The sequence below is a fragment of the Salmo salar genome, chromosome ssa15 (genome assembly GCF_905237065.1).
Source record: "Salmo salar chromosome ssa15, Ssal_v3.1, whole genome shotgun sequence".
Lineage (NCBI taxonomy): Eukaryota > Metazoa > Chordata > Actinopteri > Salmoniformes > Salmonidae > Salmo > Salmo salar.
Genome location: NC_059456.1, coordinates 43,793,903 through 43,806,067, shown reverse-complemented (window position 1 = coordinate 43,806,067; position 12,165 = coordinate 43,793,903). Strand labels below are relative to the sequence as shown.

Here is a 12,165-nt window from a genome sequence, read left to right as displayed (position 1 = left end):
TAGTTGTTGGGGAATTATTAGATTACTTGTTAGATATTACTGCACTGTCGGAACTAGAAGCACAAGCATTGCACTACACTCGCATTAACATCTGCTAACCAACCATGTGTATGTGACCAATAAAATTTGATTTGATTTTGAGCTGGGTGAATGGAATATGAATGACAGTCATCCAATATGCTGTAATAGAGATAAGGCCATGTTGATAAACAAAATAATCATCCTCCCTCATCTTAAACAGTGCCGACCGCCACTGGGGTGACAGAAGGGTTTTTAAGCAGGCTTCGGGTTAGGAAAGAGGATATTGACGGTTTAGGGTTTCGTTTTGAAATTAGGGTTCAGTTTTGGATTGATCAGGTATTCGTTTTTTTTGTCTTAAATAAAAGACAAAAACATACAAACATAAAGATACACATCCATCCAGTAACATAGACACTAATATACACATAAAGAAAGAATAGGGTTGTTGGCATCCTCTTTATTTCCGTTGTACCTGCAGCCAGTAGCTGTATGTTTTATTTAAATAAAATAATGACTATAGTATTTTTTTAAAAGCCCTTTGAGATGAGATATCCCTTTCCCCCTCAGTCCTTCTTATGTTGTCTTGAGTTAGACATGTTTCTCAGTTGCACCGTAGCTACATTGCACAGCACAAAATGAGCAAAATAACGCAGGACATCTGTGAGATCCACCACAACAACAAAAAGAACAATATCAAAGCACAGAACCAATTTAATAACCAAACAAATAGATAAACACTCAGTTAGCAGTAAAGGTGTTTGTCAGCCAATTTCCATGTACAGTATGTTACCCACCCAAACTCCATAATGATATACTAACAACTTGCACATATGACTAGCCACCCAAACTCCCTATAGATTCACTACGATGCATTCAATGTGCCCATCATTCCCTCAATCTCTCGCACAGACACACGTTCCAGGAATGTGTGTGTTTGTGTATATTATATACGTTAGGGCAGGTGTGTATGGCAGAGGGGGCTTGCAGTTAGTCTGTGTTCCAGGTAGACAGGTAGACCGGTACTTAAGTACTGACACAATTGTGTCTGCGACACGTAGAGAGGAACAAAAATAGAATTGAGAACAGCTCCTGTTCCCTAAAACCATGTTTAATCCTTAATAATGCCCCACCAGTATTTTGGTTACTCATCGCCCAATGCAAAGTAAACCCTCTTTGGTACAAATTTCATTGAATCTAATTTACAATGCAACAAAATACATCAGCATTTAGTTAAACAAATAAAAGTACAAAATGGGTGGAGTTTTGGTTTTAAACACTGCGGCTGCTGAGTCTCTGTGGTCTCTGTGGTTGTGGTCTTTTTACGGTCCTATCTTCGACCAGGACCCCAAAGTAAAGAGACAGAGCACAGACTCTACACGAAGAGCAGCGACTTTCTTATATTATAAAAAAATAACTACTATATAGACAATCAACACCCTCCTCCCACCCCTATCCCTCCATACCCAAACCTCACCAAACCCCTGATACACACACACACACACACACACACACACACACACACACACACACACACACACACACACACACACACACACACACACACACACACACACACACACACACACACACACACACACCTTCACCAGCAAGTTGGTCACAATTCACATCCTTAAAACATCCTGCATGGGCAGGGGTGTAGTGGAATCCCATCTGCCTTTTGAACTTTCATCCCTGAACCCCCCTACCTCCCCTGCCCTTTCACCCCACGGTCCTCCTATTGGTTTGACAGAGGCTCCCTCCGTTCTCTCCACTTCCTCCTCACTCCCTCTTCGCTCTTCCCTTTTTCTGCTGCTTCTTCCCGTTCTCCTCTACCTCCTCTAACTTGTTGTAGCCGTTGGTTGCTGTGGAAATGCCGTTGGTGACAGACTTGGACGCCTTGAGGGCGGAGTGTGGGGTGCGCCGGTAGGTCTGGTAGTAGAAATTGCCGAATAGGATGATGAAGGTGACGGCGTAGCCAATAAGGGCCCATTGCATCCAAGCGGGGAATGGGCAGCCAGTGTAGAGGGAGTAGCCTGCATGGCCGATGGTCACATGGAACTGGATCTGTGACGTACACAAGACACATGCTTAATCCGAATGTCATAATCTCAACATAATCCCTGATCAATGAGTCAGACTGCACACTCCAAACAATTAAATATATTTTGACATGCAAAGATGTGTTTCAGTATCAATCACACACTACCTGAACAGCTGTGCTATGGCCACAGTAACATGGAGACTTACCATCTGAATGATGGTCAGGTATTTCTTCCACCAGAGGAATTTCTGGATCTTGGGTCCGAAAGCGGCCAGGCCATAGTATCCATACATCAGGACATGGATGGATGAGTTTATGCCTGCTCCAAAGAACGCTGTGAGGGGGATATAGGTTTAAGGCAGTTCAGAGGGGATACAGGTCAGGCTGCTTGTGAGTGTATGTCAGCATGTTATGTCATCAACACACAATATACCCCTAGGTACTTACACTGTCCTCCTGGGACCCACTTGATTCCGATCCACCAGAGGATGAACATGGTGCAGTGATGGTAGACATGGAGGAAGCTGACCTGGTTAAACTTCCTCCTCAGGATGAAGAACACCGTATCCAGATACTCCACTCCCTTAGAGATGTAGTACCACCACAGAGCAGACGCTATCTGCCAACGTGAAGAGGAAGGGAGTGAGCTATCTCAAATCCATCTGGTTTTAGGGACTCAAAACTCAAAGACAATGAAGATTCCCAATTTCCTGAAACGCTTTAAAGAGGATTGAAGACTTTTTTATGGATTTCACTGGGTTGAGATGACGGATAACACCACTAGCCACCTTGCTTTTCACACACACTCTCATTATCATGCATCAAGGACACACCCTCACACGCACAAATATATCTTATTGCAATTATTGAATCTATTGAAGTCACTGAAGTTGGGAGTAAGGTTCAATTGGATCCTGACCAAGATCAAAGATAACTGCACCTGGAACATCTCTGTAAATCGAAGGTCAGAGTCAACAATGTTCGGGTCAACACTTTTCATAGGGGATCGTGATGACAGTGAAAGGGGTCATTGGTGAATGACATGGCAGGTTAGCCTGTGGTCTGGTAGAGAAAGTGTTTTGTTAAGGGGATGGTACAGTAAGAGCTAATACATGAGGATAGCTGTTGTATCAGGCTTGTTGCTGGCTTGTTCCCAAGCCTAAATGGAAAGTAGAGCTCAACCTCTTGTATGTCAGACTACAACTGGACAAAGTAGCCTGTCCATATCCATTCTCAACCCCCACCAACATACTCTCTCTCTCTCTCGCATCCATTTGTAATTGACACACACACACACACACACACACACACACACACACACACACACACACACACACACACACACACACACACACACAGAGAGAGAGAGAAAAAGAGTGTGAGAGAGAGAGAGAGACAGAGAGAGAGACAGAGAGAGAGAGAAAGAAGCTGTGTGCCACAGTGCCCTGAGTGTCACTCTTATCCCTCAGTAACGCCATCATGCTATGGGTGGGTTCAGAAGTGGTGAGACATAATAACTCCTCCCCTTTATGCAAAAGGTCACGCCTCTCCCTCTATCTCTTACATACACACACAAATAGAGTGATAGTCTACTAAACCTAACAATAGGATTACAGTACCGCTGCTTAGATTTACACAGAACAGCATGCTGCTAAAGCTGGACCTTACTCTACACCTCAAATACAGGAGACCCAACCTGTATAAATTAGAAGGCTGGAAGGCAAATATTTCCAGTCTTTGCTGGCTCATGAACAGAATGACCAGACAAGCTCCAGCTCTTGGCCTTTTCACTAAATTTATAGAAAAAGAATGTAGGGTGTCATGTTTGCTCACCCTGACTTCGTTGACGTCGTTGGAGTAGCTGACAGGTTGACATAGGTAGCTGTACCCCGCTGCTCTTGCACCCAGGAGGAGCTGAGGCCACAGAGATACAAAGTTATCAGCACAACATTAGGAACACAATGTTAGAGATAGTCCCTTTCCTCTAGACCAGGAATGCGCAACTTTGATTGGGGTGGGGGCCACAAAAATATCGGAACTCCTCATGAGGGCCCGCAGTGGCTCACGGGTCTGCGCTGGACCGACATCCATACCCACACATGTACTCAGACCCGGCCCCTAGCCTTTTGGGGGATCTAAGAGAAATGTTGTTGTTAGCTGACATGGGCTAATTGAGTGACCGTCAGTGACTGACATCAGAGAAAAACTGATAATGCATAACCAATTTTGAAATGGTGTATTCTACTATTCTAACTGTAACAACACCCCGACTGAGTTTTCTTAATTGATCCGCGCGCCAAACAAAAGTCTCTATACCATGGATACACACCACCAGTCCTCAAGGGCCACAGAGACCAATTTACACCTTGGGGGGGCCGGGGATGTGGAAGCAATTGCCAGGGAGAAATGAAAACCAGCAGCACTGCAGCTGTCGGGGACTGGAGTTGTGCCCTAGACCCTATTTCCTCTGTGTCTACAGGTCTAAAAGGACTATATATATATATATATATATATATATATATATATATATATATATATACAGTTGAAGTTGGAAGTTTACATACACTTAGATTGGAGTAATTAAAACTCGTTTTTCAACCACTCCACAAATTTCTTGTTAACAAACTATAGTTTTGGCAAGTCGGTTAGGACATCTACTTTATGCATGACACAAGTAAGTTTTCCAACAATTGTTTACAGACAGATTATTTCACTTATAATTCACTATATCACAATTCCAGTGGGTCAGAAGTTTACATGCACTAAGCTACACTAAGTTGATTGTGCCTTTAAACAGCTTGGAAAATTCCAGAAAATGATGTCATGGCGTTAGAAGCTTCTGATAGGCTAATTGACATCATTTGAGTCAATTGGAGGTGTATCTGTGGATGTATTTCAAGGCCTACATTCAAACTCAGTGCCTCTTTGCTTGACATCATAAGAAAATCAAAATAAATCATCCAAGACCTCAGCAAAAATATTGTAGGCCTCCACAAGTCTGGTTCATCCTTGGGAGCAATTTCCAAACGCCTGAAGGTACCACGTTCATCTGTACAAACGATAGTACGCAAGTATAAACACCATGGGACACGCAGCTGTCATAAGCGCTCAGGGAGGAGACGCGTTTTGTCTCCTAGAGATTAACGTACTTTGGTGCGAAAAGTGCAAATCAATCCCATTACAACAGCAAAGGACCTTGTGAAGATGCTGGAGGAAACAGGTATAAAAGTATCGAACTTCACCAAACTTATTGTGGGAAGCTTGTGGAAGGCTACCCGAAATGTTTGACCCAAGTTAAACAATGTAAAGGCAATGCTACCAAATACGAATTGACTGTATGTAAACTTCAGACCCACTGGGAATGTGATGCTGAAATAAATCATTCTCTCCACTATTACTCTAACATTTCACATTCTTAAAATAAAGTGGTGATCCTAACTGACCTAAGACAGGGAATTCTTACTAGGATTAAATGTCAGGAATTGTGAAACTGAGTTTAAATGTATTTGGCTAAGGTATATGTAAACTTCAACTGTATAACTGTAGTGGATGGTTGACAGGTGCAGTCCTAGGTATGGTATGTGAGTATAGTAATGAATTCAGGCAGGGTTGGTACATGGCATGCTACATCAGCCATTCGGTGATGGCACAACCTTGCTGAACAATAGATGAACTTAAAGCAGAGGTCATATTGCTATCACCTATCAACCTACTGGGTACAGACATCAATTCCACATTGGTTCAATGTCATTTTGTTGAAATGATGTGGAAACAATGTTGATTCAATCAGTGTGTGCCCAGTGTGAAGCCGTTTCCAAACTGTAGACACTGAAGGGACAGGGCCTAGGAACCAACTAGACAATGACCTGAAAAGAAATGGAACATGCCATTATTGACTTTTGGTGTAAAAGGAATGGAGCTGGTTACCTCTTTGGCGATGTAAAAGTTGAGTATCACCATACTGAAGTTGTACACTATGAGGGTCTTCCTTAGCTCGAAAGGCTCTCGATTCTGCATGTACTTAGGCCCCACCCACAGGAAGAGCAAGTACAGACAGCTGATGGCCAGGGTGGGGGCGGGCGACGACATCATCGGCCATTTCTCCACTCGCTTGTCTAGGAGAGGGACAGGAAAGTTAATGTCAGCAGTGGTCATATGACAGACACACACATGTAATGTATGACTGAATCCTGTCTGAATGTATGACTACACAATGTTGCACCAATGGTGTCTGGAGGATAGACTCAATTGCAGTACTCCGAATTGCTCTAATAGTGTGTATTGCGCACACACACACTCACACAAGCAACCATGCGTACCTGAGTTTGTGCTTGTGTGCGTGGTTAGATTAGCAGACTGTCCCTGCTATGTGAGAGAAATCAACACTAACTCACCTGCTATAGTAAGGCTCCATCTGTAGAACTCTACCGTGTCATTCATAAAGTGGGTGACAGCTTCCATGACTGCGTCTGGATTTGGTCCTGCTTATGCTGCAGTGAGAGAAAGAGAGCCGCCAGTCTTCAAAATAGTCGAAATTAATATAAGATAATTATAGAAATCTGTCATTAATTTTGATGTTTTTGCCGAAGAGATAATTGTTGCGCAATTTTGGTGCAGTATTTTTTTCTATGAAAGAATGTGCATGAAAATGAGTCGTCTCTCATTGAATGACAAAGACTTTATTGAAGAATCCCTAGTGTTGACCAATCACCGAAGAGGTTTAGAAATGTGTGTGCCCGAACAGCTGGAAAAACCCTCACTGAAGTCCAAAACGAACAAAAACGTCACAAAATGTAGTCCTAATATATGCACGAACTCTACCAAACTGTTTCAGCTGGGAAGCATGCGGACGTCTTAAGCCCCTTTAGATAATTGAAAACCTTAATGTAATGTTGGTGAAGTTAAAGATGCAGTCCGGGATCTTATTTAAGCACAACAAATTCGTAACATATTGTACGAATTGTATTTGTAACATATCATACAAATTGTAAAAAAATATATATATACAGTACCAGTCAAAAGCTGTCATCGAGGCAAAGGGTGGCTACTTTGAAGAATCTCAAATAAACATATTTTGATTTGTTTAACACTTTTTTAGTTACTACATGATTCCATATGCGTAATTTAATAGTTTTGATGTCTTCTATTATTTTACAATGTAGAAAATAGTAAAAATACAGAAAAACCCTTGAATGAGTGTGTGTGTCTAAACTTTGACTGGTACTGTATGTATATGTGTGTGTATATATATATATATATATATATGTGTGTGTGTGTATATATATATATATATATATATATATATATACACAGTACCAGTCAACGTTTAGACACACCCACTCATTCAAGGGACACACCCACTCATATATATAAAATTATTTTGCAGGACCTAACATGTCATATGAAACGGATGACGTAGTACAGAATTGGCTGAGGTAGTACACAAAAAACGGAGACTAGTTTTGGCTCGTGAGCAACAATTTGAAAACTACTGGCTGAAATTATACAAAAGTTCTGGAGCATCACTTCAAACAGATACTTTAGCCCTTTCTACTTCCCCAGAGTCAGATGAACTCGTGGATACCATTTTTATTTCTCTGCGTGCAGTTTGAAGGAAGTTGCTAACTAGCACTAGAGCATTTGTTAACTAGCGTTAGCGCAATGACTGGTACTGTATGCTAGCAGATACCATAGACTTTCAGTCTTTGCGCTAACGCTAGTTAGCATTGGCTCGCAAAACTACCTCTAACTTCCTTCGTACTGTAATTAGAGATGTAAAAATGGCCCAAATCCCAAAGAATCCCTTTAACATCAAGTTCAAACTCTGAGTTTGCCAAACTCTGCACATGGATCACCCATACGTACGAACATTCCCTGGTCTAAACTGTTAGTGCAGGGTTTATTTCGAGCCTCACACTAATTGCACAGATCTACAAGAGGCCTAACAACTGATCAGTGTGGACAGAGTAGGTCTTTGTGGTTACCCATCCCCCCCCACACACATGTTCTAAGACAAGATGTAAAGTGTTGGTTTCATGATTCATGAGCTGAAAGTAAAGATCCCAGAAATGTTCCATACGGACAAAAAGCTTATTCCTCTCAAATGTTGTGCAGAAATGTGTTTACATCCCTGTTAGTGAGCATTTCTCCTTTGCCAAGATAATCCATCCACCTGACAGGTGTGGCATATCAATAAGCTGATTAAACAGCATGGTCATTACACAGGTGCACCTTGCGCTGGGTATAATAAAAGGCCACTTTAAAATGTGCAGTTTTGTCACAACACAATGCCACAGATGTCTCAAGTTTTGACGGAGTGTGCAATTGGCATGCTGACAGGAGGAATGTCCACCAGAGCTGTTAGCAGAGAATTGAATGTTCAGATCCTGAGGCCCACTGTGAGGCCCATTTTTTTGAAGGTATCTGTAACCAACATGCATATCTGTATTCCCAGTCATGTGAAATCCATAAACTAGGGCCTAATGTTGCATGTTGCGTTTACATTTTTGTTCAGTATAAAAACGAATTTAAAAGTTGTTTGTAAATAGCTGACAAGGTAAAAATCTGTCGTTCTGCCCCTGAGCAAGGCAGTTAACCCACTGTTCCCCGGGCGCCGAAGACGTGGATGTCGATTAAGGCAGCCCCCCGCACCTCTCTGATTCAGAGGGGTTGGGTTAAATGCGGAAGACACATTTCAGTTGAATACATTCAGTTGGACAACTGACTAGGTATCCCCCTTTCCCTAAATGTGTGCTACTCAAGCCTTATTTGAATGGGTGTATAAAAGACCTTGGAGAACAACATACAGTACACATTTTAGTACTCATCACTACATTCTCTACCAGAAATCTGGTTGGCTCTCTTTGATGTCACGTAGGTTGATGCACTATATATACAAAAGTATGTGGACACACCTTCAAATTAGTGGATTCAGCTAATTCAGCCACACCCACTGCTGACAGGTGTATAAAATCGAGCACACAGCCATGCAATCTCCATAGTCAAACATTGGCAGTAGAATGGCCTTACTGAAGAGCTCAGTGACTTTCAACGTGACACCGCAAAGGATGCCACCTTTTCAACAAGTCAGCTCATCAAATTTGTGCCCTGCTAGACCTGCCCCGGTCAGCTGTAAGTGCTGTTATTGTGAAGTGGAAACTTCTAGGAGCAAGGGACACACCCACAACAACAGCTCAGCCACAAGCTCACAGAACGGGACCGGCGAGTGCTGAAGTGTGTAGCACGTAAAAATCATCTGTCCTCGGTTGCAACACTCACTACCGAGTTCCAAATCGTCTCTGGAAGCAATGTCAACACAAGAACTGTTCGTCGGGAGCTTCATGAAATGGGTTTCCATGGCCAAGCTGCCGCACACAAGCCTAAGATCACCATGCGGAATCCCAAGCGTCGGCTGGAGTGGTGGAAAGCTTGCCGCCATTGGACTCTGGAGCAGTGGAAACGCGTTCTCTGGAGTGACGAATCCCTCTTCACCCTCTGGCAGTCCGACGGACGAATCTGAGTTTGGCGGATGCCAGGAGGACGCTACCTGTCCCAATGCATAGTGCCAACTGTAAAATTTGGTGGAGGAGGAATAATGTCTGGGGCTGTTTTTCATGGTTCGGGCTAGGCCAATTAGTTCCAGTGAAGGGAAATCTTAACGCGACAGCATTCAATGACATTCTAGACGATTCTGTGCTTCCAACTTGGCAACAGTTTGGGGAAGGCCCTTTCCTGTTTCAGCATGACAATGCCCGCAACTTAGTGTTCATTCGGCCTAGTGTTATAATTAAGCAATAAGGCCCGAGGAGGTGTGGTACATGGCCAATATACCACGGCTAAGGGCTGTTCTTACGCATAACGCAACACGGATTGCCTGGATACAGCCCTTGGCCGTGGTATATCAGCCATATATTCCAACCCCCCGAGGTGCCTTATTGCTATTATAAACTGGTTAGAAACGTATGGTATATGGTCTGATATACCACGGCCGTCAGCCAATCAGATTCAGGGCTCGAACCACCCAGTTTATAACATGTTGTAAACCACACACTAGAATCATCTTATTGTCTTAAAGATCATAATAGGTCTAATTAATTTGTGAAAACTTATTGGGGAGTTTGGGGGAACCTGAAAAAAACACATTCACTGACAATTGGGGAGTTTGGGGGAACCTGAAAAAAACACATTCACTGACAATGGGGGTTAAGTTTCGTTTTCAAAACGGAAGAGGAAATGGGAGGATGGGAGAGAGAAAGAAAATCACCCAAATAGGCCCGGTCGCCCGTGGAAACGGGCATGAGAGCACACAAAGAACCGGGACGCTTGTGTCAGCAGGTTTTGCGCGGTGCGATCAAGAGGCTTAAATCCAATTGCTCTACGAGCTTAGACGTAAGTCCAAACGCCGAGCGACCCACATTCGCAGGGGCATCATTTAAAGCGATAACTTGCCCCTATGAACTAGACCCTTATTTGCGCTCACACATATGGCGCATGGCGAATTTTCAAAGAGTGGTTGACTGAACATGGTAAATTATGTGGTTAACAGTTTATACAAAAGCATATAGGGAACATTTGATCAAACAATTTATAGACACATTTTATAGGCTGCATCCAGTCCCTTCCTATATGCCACCCATCATATTCTAACAACGTGCTACTGCAAGTTCCTATCCACTGAGTCTATGTAGGCTACTGCACTAGCGGTTCTGGGGGGGCCTGTGACAACAATTTTGGACCCCCTTGTGGCCCCCTAAATGTGGAGAATGAAATAATTTTTACATAGCAAAAATGTGTTATCATTCTTTTTTTACATCCGTTATTAGACAGTGACAACGATGATGATTATGAACATGGTCTTTTGCCTGCAATGCAGTGAAGAAAGACGTTATTGTTGTCATATCGTTAATGTAACTGGCCCCTCTAACAGTACAACTGGTCCCAGCTTGAACCGCCACTGGGATACTGTCACGCATGCTCACATAATATAAGTTCACTGTTTCTTAGGAAGAGAGAGCCGGAGGAGAGAGTATGGGTGAATAAGCGATGAAATTTTCTAAGCACTGTCTGAGTTTATTGTCTAGAAAAATACATAACTATGGTGATATGAATTAGGCCAAAAGGGACTGCAGATTAGCATAAAGAAAACGAACGCAAGAGAAGGTAACGAACGGTTCAATTCCTCAAAGCATAACTCATGAAAAAAGACTAAGCCTACACTTCCCAAGGCTGTGTACTAATTTGTTCACAAAATAACCTATTTAAAGAATGATAGCCTAAGCACACGATTCTGCATTTCTGTTTTAACCATTTCCTTATGGAGAAAAATACATATCCACATACCTTCTCGAGATTTAGGTGCGTGTACTGACATCCGGTGCAATGTGATGGCCAACGCCTTTAAATGACCGTATTCTGCCGTTATAGCCGCTGATCCCCAACTCTGCTATACGGACAATTAGACATCAACCCCAAATTTGGCAAAAATGCAAAGGCAAGCGGAAATCTATCGCAAAGAAATCATGTATGAGGTCCGTGCTGGCTGCTCAAGCACATCGCTTAAGATCCTTAGGATACCCGACCAGCCTGATGGCACTGCGCATGCGGGTATTGCAATACAGGGGCCGCTGCACTGACTGGACAGACCGATGGCCCCTTTGTATGATAGAGATAATCAACATCCACCGTATCCCGCATTCAGCTTCGCTGAGTGATAGGCGAATGCGGAAGCCACTCGAAACGAAAAAGCGGGGAGTCTTTGAACGCGCATGACAAATGGGTACCTCTCTGCTGTTACCCATCGATGTGTGAGGAAACCTCCTGGATAAGTGCATTTGTTGCAATAATGCATTTTTGGCCTCGATGACACCCATTAGTAGGTCATGCTATATTTCCAAAATACAATTAATTTAGTGTTGTTCATTCAGCTTTGGCTTTAATTCATACTAAGAGTAGGCCGTAGGCTATGAGCCATTTTCTATCAGACATAGCCTCGGGATTCCTTAATTGCTCTCATGTTTCAATTTGGGTAGACTAAATTAGAGTTTATACAACAAATATTTGTTGCTATTATAGGCTATAGGTCATCGGCTGTAAATAGCTTTTGG

General features: G+C 42.9%; 1 protein-coding gene across 1 annotated transcript; it reads right to left on the bottom strand.

Annotated features, from left to right (window-relative positions):
- Positions 1-458: 458 nt before the first annotated feature.
- Positions 459-11,763, bottom strand: LOC106571493 (elongation of very long chain fatty acids protein 4). The gene is made up of 7 exons (XM_014144655.2): positions 11,402-11,763; positions 6,457-6,552; positions 5,990-6,177; positions 3,896-3,976; positions 2,510-2,681; positions 2,269-2,396; positions 459-2,085 (listed from the first exon to the last, which is right to left on the bottom strand). Exons 2-7 carry the CDS (start codon positions 6,521-6,523, stop codon positions 1,801-1,803), a joined length of 921 nt encoding a protein of 306 aa, XP_014000130.1. The 5' UTR covers positions 6,524-6,552; positions 11,402-11,763; the 3' UTR covers positions 459-1,800.
- Positions 11,764-12,165: the final 402 nt, after the last annotated feature.

Coding starts and splice junctions, on each gene's coding strand:
- LOC106571493 (XM_014144655.2), bottom strand. CDS start 6,523: ATGGAAGCTGTCACCCACTTTATGAATGACACGGTAGAGTTCTACAGA. Junction 2,397..2,509: donor GTGGGTCCCAGGAGGACAGT/GTAAGTACCTAG, acceptor TCCCCCTCACAG/CGTTCTTTGGAGCAGGCATA. Junction 2,086..2,268: donor ACCTGACCATCATTCAGATG/GTAAGTCTCCAT, acceptor TGTACGTCACAG/ATCCAGTTCCATGTGACCAT.